The sequence below is a fragment of the Lemur catta genome, chromosome X (genome assembly GCF_020740605.2).
Source record: "Lemur catta isolate mLemCat1 chromosome X, mLemCat1.pri, whole genome shotgun sequence".
Lineage (NCBI taxonomy): Eukaryota > Metazoa > Chordata > Mammalia > Primates > Lemuridae > Lemur > Lemur catta.
This window is the reverse complement of record NC_059155.1, coordinates 6,441,457-6,455,660: the sequence shown is the minus strand read 5'-3', so window position 1 is coordinate 6,455,660 and position 14,204 is coordinate 6,441,457. Positions and strand designations below refer to the sequence as shown.

The 14,204-nt window shown below is 60.0% G+C and overlaps 2 protein-coding genes across 3 annotated transcripts; one reads left to right on the top strand and one right to left on the bottom strand.

Annotated features, from left to right (window-relative positions):
* The first annotated feature begins 12 nt into the window (after positions 1-12).
* IDH3G (isocitrate dehydrogenase (NAD(+)) 3 non-catalytic subunit gamma) lies at positions 13-8,512 on the top strand. Its single transcript, XM_045538189.1, has 13 exons — positions 13-294; positions 3,807-3,848; positions 4,031-4,042; positions 4,324-4,421; positions 4,832-4,944; positions 6,165-6,225; positions 6,347-6,479; positions 6,752-6,885; positions 7,162-7,264; positions 7,367-7,513; positions 7,821-7,915; positions 8,001-8,061; positions 8,307-8,512. Exons 1-13 carry the CDS (start codon positions 214-216, stop codon positions 8,406-8,408), a joined length of 1,182 nt encoding a protein of 393 aa, XP_045394145.1. The 5' UTR covers positions 13-213; the 3' UTR covers positions 8,409-8,512.
* A 41-nt stretch (positions 8,513-8,553) lies between these two features.
* SRPK3 (SRSF protein kinase 3) lies at positions 8,554-13,259 on the bottom strand. Of its 2 annotated transcripts, none has more exons than XM_045538187.1 (15): positions 13,109-13,259; positions 12,907-13,037; positions 12,633-12,741; positions 12,414-12,501; positions 12,015-12,102; positions 11,361-11,467; positions 11,125-11,290; positions 11,001-11,026; positions 10,404-10,533; positions 10,078-10,317; positions 9,894-9,994; positions 9,434-9,541; positions 9,289-9,358; positions 9,117-9,209; positions 8,554-8,955 (listed from the first exon to the last, which is right to left on the bottom strand). In XM_045538187.1, the coding sequence occupies exons 1-15, from the start codon at positions 13,168-13,170 to the stop codon at positions 8,771-8,773; spliced, it is 1,704 nt and encodes a 567-aa protein (XP_045394143.1). In that variant the 5' UTR covers positions 13,171-13,259; the 3' UTR covers positions 8,554-8,770. The 2 variants fall into 2 exon arrangements, with proteins under 2 accessions (XP_045394143.1, XP_045394144.1); XM_045538188.1 differs by having other exon boundaries at positions 10,078-10,209; positions 13,109-13,229.
* Positions 13,260-14,204: the final 945 nt, after the last annotated feature.

Here is a 14,204-nt window from a genome sequence, read left to right as displayed (position 1 = left end):
TCCCCAAGCCGAGGCCCAGCTAGTCGCGCCCCCCCGCCAAGATGGCGGCTGCCGCGGCCGAGCTCTAGGCGCCGGAAGGGGGCGTGAGAATCAGCGCGGCTGCGCGCGTGCGCAGTGCGGGCCCGAGCCTGCCTCGAGGACTTCTCGCCCTAACGAACTCTCGCGAGGTCGGTGTCTGCGCGTTGGGACGGGAGGTGGCTGTCACTTTCCATCATGGCGCTGAAGGTGGTGACTGCTGCTGGCGGCGCTGCGAAGGCAGTACTCAGGCCGGCCCTTCTCTGCCGTCCTTGGGAGGTGAGAGGGGAGCAGGCCACGGGACAGTCGCAGCGCTCGCTGGGGGTGGGGGTTGGGGGGGCAAGTGCTCTCGGAGCAGCCTGGAGTCCGATTGGCTGTGGGCCCCACGCGGGGCGGGGAGAGGGCTGCACGCCAGGGTTGATTGGCTGCCTCCGCTGTCAGTGAGGAGATTGGCCGAAGTTGGCCTTGGTCCGGCCACCCCAGGGGTCTGCACTTGGTGGCGGGGGTTCTCTGGGCAGTCCGGGAGAGTGTGCCGCGGAAGCCAGGTGTCACTTCCCAAATGTCCTTGTCGGAGCCCTTCTGAGACAGTCACGTGTCCCGGCCCACCTTTCTCGTGTCGCTTTGGGAATCCCGTTCCTAGACTCAAGATCCTCTATGGGTTTCCCTCAGTTGGACAGCTTTGCCACCTGTCTTGGTGGCAAAGAATCAGACTTTGTTAGTCACCCATGATCCCTCTCACATTCTTAGACTCTCGGATGCCCTTCCCCTTAAGGCTCTTGGAATGGGAGGGAGCGGGGCACAGTGAGGCTGTCTGGGGCAGGAAGCTGTGAGGGAAGAAGGCATTGCTTCTGAAGTTCTGTGTCTGGGGTTCTGGTTATTCAGGTTCGATTCCTGTTTCCTTACACACACTGAAGATGAGGATAACTTAGGTCCCAGGTGGGTTGGAAACCATCTGAAGCAGCAGCAAGCCAGCTGGCTGGCCCAGGATATAAGAGATAGGGCCTCCAGGCCTTGCTCCTACACTAACCCATTGTGTGGCCCTTGGCCAGTCCCCTCCTCTCTCTGGGTTCCAGTTTCCCCTCTGTCCAGTGAGGGGAGGGGTCTCAAAAGATCCTGCCAATACTGACCTTCCAGAACTTTGTGTCTTTGCTGACACTCCCCATGGACACTTCTGCTTGCTATGTTTCCTCTCTCGGATCCCTGCGGAAGCTTGTGCCTTAGGGAGTTCTCTTTAAAATGCTGACTTCCAACTTGCTGATGGAAGGGCAACAGTATATAGAGGCTTTCCAGAGGCATTGATGGCTCTAGCAGCTGGGTTCCTGTAGGCTCTTGGTGAAGATATTTGTCCCCCCTCCTCTCTGACCTCCCCTGTGTGAGTGTGCTTGTGTGTGTTGGGGTGGGAGCGGGGCAGTGCCTTGCCCTGAGACTTCTTTTCCTGGGTATGAGAACCTTTAGAGAGGAGCCCCAGATCTTGGGTCCTACTAATTGGGACCTCCTGGGAAAACATTCAGCTACCCTTGGCACTTGATCCAACAGAAACATGCCAAAGAGCAGAGCCTCAGGAGGCTTAAGATGTGGCATGTGGGAGCCCTTCAGCAAGAGCACGTACTACCCTGGACCCCTTTCTTTCTGTGTACCTATCAAAGGATGATGGAAGAGCACGAGGCATGTGCATATCCCATCCTGCCTCACACTGGGCTCCTTTGACTGGAAACTATACAGGGCAACCTGGGCACAACCTTTGTGACCCCCTAATAGAAAGTGCCCGCATCTGTAAAGTAAGGTCAGGGAAGTCTCTATCTAGGGAGCTCTCTGGGTCGTCGGCCAAAGCCCAAAGGAACATCTGGTGTAGGGACCAAGTGCAGGAGAGGTTCAGCCCTGGTGGTGATGTTGCCATCCTTGGGGGAGGTGCACAGGCTTTCAGCCAGGCCCAGTGGGGTCCTCCAGAGGCTGGCTCACCCACCACCACAGTTAAAGCTCAGGAGAAGTTGCTGTTGGGAGCAGCGGGAGTCAGCCCCCCCCCCCCCCCCCGCCAGGGACACCATCCTTGAACTCTGATTGGAGGGACTGGTGGGTAAAGGGGCAGGCTGCCTTAGCACAGCTGGAGTCCGTGCTAGGGACTCTGAACAGCTCACTGAGCTCCTCTCACGGAATCTTTCCAACAGTCACCCAAAGTAGGCACCTTTATTCTGTGGATTTCAGATGAAGACACAAAGCCATTTCAAGAGTAACAGATGGTAGATTTGAAGCGAGATCTCCTAGTCTCCATTTCTTTCTTCATTTTCTGATGTGCTTGTTCACTCAGCAAATGTTCCTTGTGTCCCAGCTCTGGGCCAGGCGCTGTGCTGCATCCCCTCCCAGACAGATGTAGCTCCTGCTCTCAGGGGCTGAGGGATTAGGGAAGAGGCAAGGTGACCATAACCTGGAGAGATGTCCCCAGATGGTGGGGGAAGGGAATAGGTAGGGCCTTGCGAGCCCAACCTAGCAGCCATAGGGCATCAGGGAAGGCTCCCTGGAGGAAGGGCTGTCTTAGCTACCTTCTAGGTACTTATATTGAGAACCTACGAATAAGATGAATCCAAACCTTGACAAGTGCTAGAAAGGACACAGAAAAGTCCCAAGTGTGCCTGTGGCTGTAGATCCAGGTGCTGCACAGATCAGCTAAAGTATCCTCGGGGCTCTGGTCCTAGTAGTCACCACCTCCTAACCCCAGGCTTGGGCCAGTGAGTGGCACACCTGCACTGCCACAGCTCGTGCAAGTGGGCCCCTTGTGAATGCTGCCCAGGTGGACCCAGACAGGGAACGGTCAGGGCTCTTTGAAGGGAGCCCTGGGAAGGCAGAGCTCTTTGAAGAATGGCCATGGCACCTCTCCCATCGGCTAGAACACTCTGCTGCTTGGTGCGCAAGTGGCAGGGTATCTCCAAGTGACAAGGAGGACCTTGGCTCTGCCACTATCTCGAATGTGTTCCCAGGTGGGGCACAGCAGGGAGGAGAGGAAAGCCCTCCTGCAGTGGGACCTGGGACATGGGCATCTTTTCTCCTTCCAGGACAGTGAGTCACTTCTTAGCACCTGGCCTGCTGGGCTTAGCTTTTACTCCGAAGCTGTCAGGTGTTTCCCAGTCAGGGGGTTGGGGATATTTGTCATCTGGGTAGACCATGAAGCAGTTTTGCAGTCCTTTCTGAAAGCCTTCCTAGAGATTGAATCTGTTTTCAGTCTTCTAGAAATGGCTGGATTTCCATACACATTTTCTTTCAGTTTCTACTCTGAGGGGCCCTTCCCCAGGGGGCTGGCAGTGCTTGTCTCAGGGAGGCTTGTTCTCTCCCTGTTTTGCTTTTTCTATAGTGACCGTGTGCCGCTTTTGTAATAAGGAAAAATGATAAAAGAAGTGATAACATTATTGTTGTCATAGACCTGTGGTTTGTTGTAATGATTTCCCTATGGTACCAGGTTTAGTTTGCCGATTTTCCTGTGTTACAAACGTCACCGAGCAGGAATAATTGGCCAAAGTAGAATGAGAAGCAAAAAAAGCGGGGAGACATACATTTTTAAATAAATTGACCAAAGAGCTGAAGGAAGCGGGAAGGGGCGAAACCACTTTGCATGGTGCTTCAGTGGGCCAGGGCTTGGAAAACAGAGGCTTCGGAGCCGTCTGTCTGGGGGCATATTGTGTGCAATTGTTCACAGGATGGTGGCGCACAAGTTGGGGTGTATCTGGGCACAGTGCCAGCCCTGGCCAACTTGACTTTCTGAGCTGGACGACAAACATTGGTACTTGGGTTCTTTTCGCCAGGTTCTCGGTACCCATGAGGCCCCCCGGAGGAGCATCTCCTCAGTAAGTACCTGCCTGTGTGTGTGTGCACATGTGCCTGTGCCTCGTTGCCCCCTGGTCCTCTGTGTCCTTCCCTGAATTGTGCTGGACAGTGCACCCAGGGAGAAAGCTCCCGTTCCTTGGTCATACCCTTATTTTTCCAACCTTGGCTGATCATACCTTCTTCCCTTCTGTTTCCCCTCTAGCAACAAACAATTGTGAGTATTTTTCTTCTCCCCTGCCTGTCTGATTTGGGGGCTTTTAGATGCTTTGGGGTTGACCAAAGTCCAGGTAGGGGTGGGGACTGCTGCTGACCAGGGAGTCCCAGATGAGCAGCCCTGTCTGGGTTGGGGGCACCCTAGTTTGGCACCTTGCAATTAGCCAGCCTTTGGAATCAGTGCTGGTGGGGAGAAGGGAACTGGCTTGAGCTCTTGGGCACTGAGCTGGGGAGCACGTGGAAGTACCTGAAGGCCCACCTTCGCCATCCCCTTCCTTCCAGCCTCCGTCGGCTAAGTATGGTGGGCGGCACACAGTGACTATGATCCCGGGGGATGGCATTGGGCCAGAGCTCATGTTGCATGTCAAGTCTGTGTTCAGGTACAGAGCCCCTGGGCCCACCTCCCCTTGCCTTGTCCCCCAGGGAGGGTTGTGCCCTGGGCCCAGCTGGGGGCCCCTGAGAGCTTTGTGCCAAGAGGATACCGGGAACACCTGGTGAGGCAGTGGCAGGAGGGCCTGTGAGGCCAGGCCTTGCATCCCAGTGCCTCTCATCCTGCCAGGCTGGCCTGGACATGGGGAAGGTCACACCGGTCCTGGTGACAGTGTGCATTGGGGAGTTCAGGCGTGTCCCCGTCAGTCAGTGCAGGTGGGCCCAGTCTCTCCCCAGCCAGAGCCAGGTCAGGGCAGGCAGCAACAGGGGAGAGGCCTCTGCACCTGGCAGCCTGGCAGGCTTCCTGGAGGAGGTATGGGGGAGGCCCTGGGCCAGCCTCCCTGACCCTGCTCTGCCCCAGGCACGCGTGTGTGCCTGTGGACTTTGAGGAGGTGCACGTGAGTTCCAATGGTGATGAAGAGGACATCCGCAATGCCATCATGGCCATCCGTCGGAACCGCGTGGCTCTAAAGGGTAAGCTCCGGGGCCAGAGGCCAGGATGGGGCCCTACGCAGACCCTTGTGGGGCCCCACGGCTCTGATTTCAGGTCTTCTCTGGCTAGAGAGGACCCTTGTGCTTGGAGACTGGGTGGAAGCTTCTGTGGGCCTGTTCATGCTGGGGCCCTGAGATCTTAGTGGAAATGGCTGTGTGTGAGCCTGTCCAGTGACGGGCTTCCCCGACCCGCTCCTTCCCTTTTCAGATAGCCCTCTCTGCTGGGGTCAGCTTTGACCCTCAGAGTCTTTCTTCACAGACCAGATGTCACAGAGATGCAGTTCTGACCCTCTGCCTGCTGCCTTGGCTCTAGCCGGCAAAGCTGTGGATGGCACAGACGGGATTCTGATAGCCTTTCCTGAGTTTGCCTTGGTTTGGTCCAGGTCCTTAAACTTGTTCTGTCACTCATTCTGCAAGCTTAAGCTCATTGCCTGCTCTGCGTGAGGAGCATGTGAGCAAAGATGAACCCAGGTAGAGCCCCAGGCCCTGGCAGTCGAGTGGAGGGGCCTGCACGCCAACCACAGGGTGCCCTGGACACTCTGGGTGAGGTCAGTGTGGGCAGGGTACAGTTTGGAGGGATAGGTGGCCCTTGTGGGCTGCCGAGAAAGGCCTCTCTGCTTAGTACCCTCTCACTGCCTGCTCCCAGCGGCCATTGGCCCCCTGCTTCCTTTCCTCTGGATGCCCTGGGCCAGTCTGCCCTTGTCCAAGCAGCTCCTGCCTGCCCCTGAGCGGGGCCTTGTGTGCTACCTTGATGTGGGGCCTGACAGTAACCATGGCCAAGGTCACCTTGCTGGCGTCAGCCTGACCAGCCAACCTGTTAGTAAGCAGGAGTAGTCACTTTCTACTGGATGGGACCAGACCCTGGATGGAAAATGGCATGGCCCGCTGGCCAGCTGCCAACCCTTCTTCATTCGTTTGTACGTTCATTCACCCAGTAAGTAAGATGCCTTCTATGTGCCAGGTGTCATCTAGTTCCTTGGAACCCATCAGTGAACAAAACACACCCACGTACGCCCCTTTGCCCTCGTGGGGCTTACGTTGGAAGTTGCGTTCTAGCGTACCACGAAGTATTTTTGTTGCCGAAATCTCCTCTGATTCAAGCAGCCTTTTGCACACATTCCCTGGGTCAGGAAGGGGCAATGTGACAGTGAGGCTGAGCCTGGGGGGCCCTCTTCAGCCTGCCTGTCTTGTGTGTTCTGTAGGCAACATTGAAACAAACCATAACCTGCCACCGTCTCATAAGTCCCGAAACAATATCCTTCGGTGAGAGCCAAGTGCACGGGGCTGTGGCTTGGTGGGGGCCAGGGTAAGGTGTGCCAGCAGAGTCTGGGCCTGGCCAGCTGCCAATCAGGCCTAGCCTGCCTCTTTCTCTGTCCCCTCCCAGCACCAGCCTGGACCTCTACGCCAATGTCATCCACTGTAAGAGCCTGCCAGGAGTGGTGACCCGGCACAAGGACATAGACATCCTCATCGTCCGGGAAAACACAGAGGGCGAGTACAGCAGCCTAGAGCATGAGGTGGGCAAGGCCTGGGTTACCCTCTCGAGCCATGGGGGCTGGGGATGAGCCCGGCCATGGTCCATGTTGAGGGGAGACCTTAAAGAACCAGAAACAGGCATACTCACAAAGCGTTGGGGCCTGTGCTTAAGGGAGAAGCCAGAAATACTGAGAGACAGGGCTGCTTCCCACTGTGCCCTCATCACGCCAGCCCACTTGGCCAGCTCGGCTCTCCGATGGGTTTGCTGATGCAGGCCCCAACAGAGGTCCCTTCTCCCCTGTCCCCTTCTCAGAGTGTGGCAGGAGTAGTGGAGAGCCTGAAGATCATCACCAAGGCGAAGTCCCTGCGCATTGCTGAGTACGCCTTCAAGCTGGCCCAGGAGAGTGGGCGCAAGAAAGTGACGGCTGTGCACAAGGCCAACATCATGTATGTCCCTCCCATTCGGCCTGCTCTCGGGGCCTTAGCGTCCGAGTCCTTGGCCACCTACCAGGAGGCCACACCACACCCAGGTGTGTGCCGTGTTGCCCCGAGACCTTGCCACGGTCCACACTTAGGGGAGGTGGAACGGGATTACGCCCCTCCTGCAGGTGAGGGGCAGGTTAGAAGTTAGGCCTCAGCCTGCCATGGCCCTCTGCACACCCAGGCCCTCTGGCTGATGGTTGTCATGGCCCCAGCTAGTGCCCTGTTCCCTCCCACTTCCAGGAAACTGGGTGATGGGCTCTTCCTCCAGTGCTGCAGGGAGGTGGCAGCCCGCTACCCCCAGATCACCTTCGAGAACATGATTGTGGACAACACCACCATGCAGGTAGGTAGCCTACACAGCTCTGTCACCTCCTGCCCTGGGTGCCCTGGGCTTCTTGTACTCGTGCTCCCAAATGTGCTCCTCAGCCCCTTCCTTGCCCCACAGCTGGTGTCCCGGCCCCAGCAGTTCGATGTCATGGTGATGCCCAATCTCTACGGCAACATCGTCAACAACGTCTGTGCAGGGCTGGTCGGGGGCCCAGGCCTCGTGGCTGGGGCCAACTACGGCCACGTGTATGCAGTGTTCGAGACGGTGAGTGCCGCCAGAAGCGCCGAGGCTCAGGTGCGGCCCCACGGTCTTCCCCGTACAGCCTTGTTGCTGTTCCACCATGCCAAGTGCACAATCCAGGGGTGTTTAGAATATCCAGGGTCGTGCAACCATCACCACTATCCCATTCCAGAACGTTTTCATCACTCCAAAAGGAAACCCTGTCCCCATTAGCAGACTCTCCCCATTCCCTCCCCAGCATCCACTCGTCTGCTTCCTGTTTCTGGCCGCTTCACGTGAGTAGAATGTTGCTACATTCTCCACCCGCTCGCCTCCATCTTGCCTCTTTCAGGCTACGAGGAACACAGGCAAGAGTATCGCCAATAAGAACATTGCCAACCCCACAGCTACTCTGCTGGCGAGCTGCATGATGCTAGACCACCTCAAGTAAGTGGCTTCCCAATGACTGGCCGTGAACCTGCCGGTCAACCTCTAGGCCCTGAGGACCGAAGCTGGCTTTCCCCTCCTCTAGGCTCCACTCGTACGCCACCTCCATACGCAAGGCTGTCTTGGCGTCCATGGACAACGAAAATGTGAGGTTCCTCTTGTTCCCTCCCCTGCCCTTCAGCGTCCCTCCTCTAATCCGCATTGACTGAGGCCCCAAAGCGAGGGTAGTACCAGATAGGTAGGGTTTCTGGGCCTTAGCTGGTACCACTGCCCTCTTGGTGGCAGTTCCAGGCCCTGTAAGCCATGGGAGACCGTGGGTAACCACGGCCACCTGTGAGGTGGAGGGCGTTGGTGGGGCCTGGTGTGTGCCCAGCTAGCCCATCTCCTGCAGATGCACACTCCAGACATCGGGGGCCAGGGCACCACATCCGGAGCCATCCAGGACATCATCCGCCACATCCGCATCGTCAATGGCAGGGCCGTGGAGGCCTAGGTTGTCCCTGGGGCCATCCTGGCCCACTCCTCAGATCCCCCCTTACCCCAGCACCCTCAGCCAGCTCGGTAGGCAGACCCCAGAATAAACTAGCTTCTGCCCCAGCTCTTGGCCACGTGCTTCCCTCACTCTAGGACGCAGGCGCTTTAGTTCACACTTTATTAAGAAAGAGACACGCACGCTTCTTTCCCCCTGAGGACTCTGTAGGAGGACCGTGAGCAGAGAACATTCTGAAAGGTGGGCCCGGTCCCTAGCCCTGCACCTGTCTGCCCTGCCGTGGGGCGGGGGGCAGAGGGTAACTCCCGCAGCGCGGCAGGAGTTGGCCCGCGTCCCTCAAGGCACTGAGAGCAGGGAGGCAGGGCTTAGGGGTTGAGCCAGGGGTGCTGCAGGCAGTCAGCCGCGCTGGCCCGCTTCTCGGGGATGTACTCCATCATGGGCAGCAGGAAGGCGCTGAACTGCGTGGCCTGCTCCAGGGGCCACTCGTACTTCTCCATGAGCACCTCGTACAGGCCCCAGTGCTTGAGGTTGTGGATGTGTCGCAGCTCTCCTGAGGGTGGCCAGGTGGGCATCAGGCTCTGTCCCCAGGCCTGCCTGGTATTTGGGCTCTGCCAGGAAGGCCTCTGGCTTCTGGGTTCCCTCTATTTCAGAACACGAGCCCTGCCCCACCCTCCCCACGGCCAGGTGGCCTGAGCCTGCTCAGGTGCCCACCTCTCCGGTTGAAGAACTCCCGGGAGTAGCGGCCCGAGAGGGCGAAGGCTGGGGGGATGTCTCCCAGAAGCTCCACGATGTGAGCGATGTGGTCTGCGGATGGAGAGGAGGTTGGGGGGCAGGTGGGCGGCTGGGAGGCCCTGAGGCTGAGCCCAGGGCCTGCCTGCCCTACCCTCATCGCGACTGTAGTCTTCTCCAGAGTGAGGCTCAAACAGGTAGTCGCCGGTGGCCAGCTCGAAGGCCTGGAAGTGGGAAGAAGGTGAGGCTGCTGGAAGGAGCGCCCGCGTCCTTGGGCGTGGGGCAGCGGGTGAGCGTACCATGCACGCCGTGCTCCAGATGTCCGCGGGGGGGCCATACTCAGCGCCGATCAGCACCTCCACGGCCCGGTACTGCCGCGTCTGGATGTCCTCAGTGAAGTGCTTGTGCTGGAGGCAAGGGGAGCCCTGGGGACAGGAGCTGGGGACCAAGGCTAGCCTGCCCCCGTGAACCCCGCTCCCACCTCTGGTCTGTGCACCCAAGGAGCTCTGGTGGGGCTTGCTCTGAGCCTCAGGGTTCCCAGATCTCCCTGGAGGGGGACTGGCCCCTTCCCAGTGGGCGCCTGCCCCTTGCCATGGCCCAGTTCTGCTGACTGGGCAGGACTGATGCTGGCTCATGCCCCCGGCTGAACCAGTGGGTCGTGTGCACCACAGGCCTGTAGTGGGGGCTCCCCAAGAGTGGGCCTGTGCCTCCACCCTCAGACCAAGGCCCCCAGTGCTGCACTGCGGGGCTCAGTCATACCACCCAGCAGGCATTGCCCAGGTCCGCGATCTTGATCTTGATCTTGTCTGCGTTTTGGGGCTCCAGGGGGTTCACCAGGAGGTTTGAGGCACCAAACGGTGCTGGGGAAGGAAGAGAAGGGAGAGAGACTGAGCTGGTCCGACTCCTCTTGGGCCTGCCACCCGATGCCCCCCACTCAACTTACTGCTGGGTGACAGGAGGCCCCCGGTCTCACGCTGAGTGGACGAGCCGGAGAGGATGGAGCCCGAAGCAAGAGAGAAGAGGGAGCCCGAGAAGCCCGAGCTCTGCGAACAGGGGCTGAGGCTGCGGTCGCCCCCTGGGGTGGGGGAGGAGGAAGCTGGGGAGGGGCCTGCCCCGGCCCCCCCGGGGTGGCAGCCTGAAGAGGAGGTGGAGCCGCTGCCCCCCTCTAGTCTTGAGCTGGAGTCTGGGGAGATGGGGTGGAGGCAGCACGTGAGTGGGTACCCTGTGGCCCGTGCTGCGCTGGGGCCCGGCACCCCTCCGGTGCCTCACCCTCGGCCTGGGCCGCCGCCTCCATGGCCTCCAGCCTCTGCAGGTCCCGCAGCCGCTCCTCCAGCAGCCGCTTCTGCAGTTTCCGCTTGCGCCTCATCTTCTTCCTCTTGTTTTTGGACAGCTTACCGGTCTGCCGTCAGAGCCAGGGTCATCCCGGGGTTCCCGGCGCCCACCCCCCTCAGCCTGACAGTGGGAGCTTCCCTGCACTACCCACAAGGGACCAGGCCCCAGGGCTCCCATGGATGCCAGAGTGTGGCACCACCACCCTCTGGCCCACCCTTGGCACCAGTTCCTCACCCATCTTCCCGCCTCCCTGCCTGTCCTACTCCCTAAAGCTCTATAGGAGGGGGAGGACCTGCTCCCTGTCCCCTTCCCGTCCCCTCCTAAGGCGGCCTGAAGTGACCATTAGGAGAAGACACAGTGTCTTTCCACTGAGGCAGTTTGGGACATGAGACCCACCCCATGTATCACTCATCGGGGCAGGACTGCCGTGGGGGTGGGGTGGGGCCAGTGTGGCTGAGGGCTGAGCTTGGAGGGATGGCCCCAGCTCGCTCACGGGGAGAGGAGGCAGGGGCAAAGAGGGGTATCCCGACTTACCAAGACTTCCTGGGGGGCAGTGCTCACTGAGGGTGCAGGTGGGACACGGGGAGAGAGAAACAGAGGCTCAGGCAAGAGCTGAGGCCCAGAGGCCCCAGACCTGTCCTGTCCGGGCTCCTGGTACCTGTGGAGCGGGATGGGGGCGGTGCCCCTGACTGCTGCCACTCTGTGGCCTCGGCCGCCAGGCGCCTGATGTACGCATCGCCCACACACAGCAGGATGTTCTCAGGCTTGATGTCTGTGTGGATGATCTTGCACTTGGTGTGGAGGTAGTCCAGGCCATGCAGCACCTAGGGAGGGCCACATCTGAGCACCAGCCCCGGCTGGGCTGGACCGGGCAGCCCAGTGGGCAGCACTCACCTGCCTCACAATGCTCTTCACACAGGGCACAGGCAGGCCCTGGTAGTTGGACTTGATGATCCACTTAAGGAGCTGGTGGCCCAGGACCTCCAGCACCATGCACACGTCTGCGGCCGGGAGTGAAGGAGGCCAGTAGGCACACAGCTGGGGCATAGGCCCCACCCACCCTCAGCCCCAGGCCGTCCTGGTGGTCACCATTATCCCGACATTATTTATAGTGTCCCTGTCACTCTGAGGTGTGCCGGTCAGGATGGTACATTTTGTGGTCACACTAGAGAGGGAACACTGGAGGGGCAGAGATGGAGGCCTTTCAGGCCCGCCTCACTGCTATGCCCAGTTATGCTAAAGGGCATCTTGGCAGTCCCCCAAAAGGAAGGCACTGCTGCAGAGGCAGCCCCTGTCACTTGGGGGCAACTCAGCAACATCCGTGGATCGCCAGCAACAACCTGGTCTCCCCTCATGTAGGCATAATCACCCAAAGGGGTGGGGTTATTTCATAGACGGTGCCACTGGGAAGGGTGGGGTTATTTCATAGACGGGTGCCACCGGGAAGGGTAAAGCCCCATTGTACAGATCAGCAAACTGAGGTTCAAGTAGCTGGGAAGGCATTAGCTGGTCCCTTTGCTGCCACACTACTCATCTGGCAAAGGATACGGACTCCATTAACGCCTGAGATCCTGAAGTCATCAATGAGCTGGACAATGGTCTCTCTTTTGGGGTCACTAGGGTCGCTGTCCCGGACCTGGAGCAAAAGCCAAGGGACCACAGGTTGTTCCAACCTGCCCTTAACCAGTTGCTCTCCTCGGCGTCCCCTGAAGCACCTCTTCACCCCCACCCCCACCCCCCGTTCCTGCTCCAGCTGGGTCCTACTGGAAGAAAGGCCACCGGCCCCTTCTGTCCCTCTGCCAGGTCCTCCCACTCCGGCAGAGCCAGCTGGAGGCTGCCCCTCAGAGCCCCGCCCTGCCCCGTCAAGCCCCAGCAGGCCCTGCACCCACATCACCAGGCCCCAGGCAGCTCCAGGGGAGCTAGGAGAGGGTAGGGGAGGCGCCTCACACATTTCAGGAGCTTGATCTCATCCACAGCTGTCTCTGTGTAATGGCCTGCGCTCTTCACCACTTTTAGGGCTACGAAGCGCTTGCGCCTGCAATACCGACACCCTTGTAGGCTGCGGCCCTGGCCAGACTCACAGGGGTACATTGCGGTGGCCCCAGCCAAAGCCAGGGGCAGGGTCCCAGCCAGCGCTGGGCCCTGAAGGCAAAAGGGGACACTCACTGGATGTCCCAGCACAGCCAGACGGTGGAGAAGTGGCCCCAGCCCAGCTTGCGCACCACGTGGTACCGCCCATTGAACAGGTCGCCGATCTTCACGGGGTAGTACCCGCCTGCCGAAGGGAGCTGATAGATCATGGGGGGCCTCTTCCTCCCCCGCCCCCGCCCCCAGGACAGCTCAGCCCAGCTGGCCATCTGGCCCACTTGGGCCTGATCTGTCCGGGGCCCCTGCAGTGGCATGTGGCATATGGCCGCACGCGCCCAAGGCCAAGCCTCACCCTTGCAGTAGTCTTTGGGGTCCTCCTGTTCCTCATCATCAGAGCCCAAGAGCCCCTGCAGCATTCGGGGCGCTGGAGCGGCCTGGGCTAGTTCGGAGCCCGAGGACTCGGGCCCGCAGGAGGCCTGCGAGCTGCGGGTGGGGTGGGCGGGCAGTGAGCGTGCGAGGCGCCAGGGGCCCCGAGTGCCCGGGCTGAGCCCTACCTGCTGCTGCTGCCGCTGTCTCCGCCACCGCCACCGCCACCCCCGCCCGCACCGGTGCTCATCCCCACCGTGGCCACGCAGCCCAGCCCGCAGCTCCGGCGCCCCGGGCGGCTGCTCCTGTGGGGCCCGGCCGCAGCCCGCGCATTTATAGCCTCGGGCCGCTGATCTCACCCGCCTTTATAAATAGCCTCCCAGCTGCTCGGCCGTGGGCAAGGTATGTGGCGCGGGGAGGGGGCGGCGCAGCGACAGCCTCAGTCCGGCTCCCAGGCCGAGTTGCCCTCCTGCTCTGCACCCACCCCAGGGGGAGAGGGGATTACTGCTTGGGGGCAAGGTGGTGGCGACTTCGTCCCCAGGATCAGCCCCCACAACTCACCTACACAGGGAGGAAGGAACTTGTATGCAGGCCAAGCCCCTGCGCTCTAGGGCTGACTGCAGGGTGCCACCCTTGAAAGGACATGGTCCACATGGTGACCTGGCCCCCTACCCTGTGCCCCTGGGCACTGGTGGTGCTTTTAGAATGTTCTCAGACTTCCCACTTAGCCCCTGTGGTGTCTTCCTGGAGGAGACCCCTCCCATTCCTGTTGGAGCCCCGTTTCCACCCACTCCTGGAAGGTCCTGCTTTTCCTGTGGCTTGTCACACCTAAGACAGGTGGGAGCCAGTGCTCTCTCCGAATGTGGTATCACTGGGGACACCTGGCAGAGCAGAGGTCAGGGCATGAGCTGAGGGCACCTCATGCACCTCTGGGGAGCAAGCCAGCCCATAGCCACTGCCCCCCCGTGAGCCACCTGGGTCCCCATGTGGGGGCATTTGAGGCCTCCATGTGCTGGCCACTGCTGCAGCATGGTCCGGGGGTGGGCAAGGGGCCCCACCTGGAGTCTGGGGGTACCAGCGTGGGGTTTACAGCAGAGACTGACAAGCACCTCTGCTCTTAGATCACTCTGCTTCGAGAAGGGGACAGAGGGGCAAATGTGGAGCTGGGAGGCCAGCTGGGGGCCACTGGGGGCCAAATGAAGCAGAGGTGGCTTGGCAGTGATAGTGATGGTCCCAAGATGGGAGACACCCGTGCCAGGAAAGAAGTGGTAGGCATGAGACAGA

Bases quoted from the DNA above. Each gene is read 5' to 3' on its own strand.
- IDH3G (XM_045538189.1), top strand. From the start codon at position 214: ATGGCGCTGAAGGTGGTGACTGCTGCTGGCGGCGCTGCGAAGGCAGTA. The intron at 295-3,806 runs GTGAGAGGGGAG...TCTTTTCGCCAG, and splicing joins TTCTCTGCCGTCCTTGGGAG to GTTCTCGGTACCCATGAGGC. The intron at 6,480-6,751 runs GTGGGCAAGGCC...TCCCCTTCTCAG, and splicing joins ACAGCAGCCTAGAGCATGAG to AGTGTGGCAGGAGTAGTGGA.
- SRPK3 (XM_045538187.1), bottom strand. From the start codon at position 13,170: ATGAGCACCGGTGCGGGCGGGGGTGGCGGTGGCGGTGGCGGAGACAGC. The intron at 11,468-12,014 runs GTATCCTTTGCC...TCCCGGCCGCAG, and splicing joins CTCAGGCGTTAATGGAGTCC to ACGTGTGCATGGTGCTGGAG. The intron at 11,027-11,124 runs GTACCAGGAGCC...CTGCACCCTCAG, and splicing joins GCCCCCATCCCGCTCCACAG to TGAGCACTGCCCCCCAGGAA.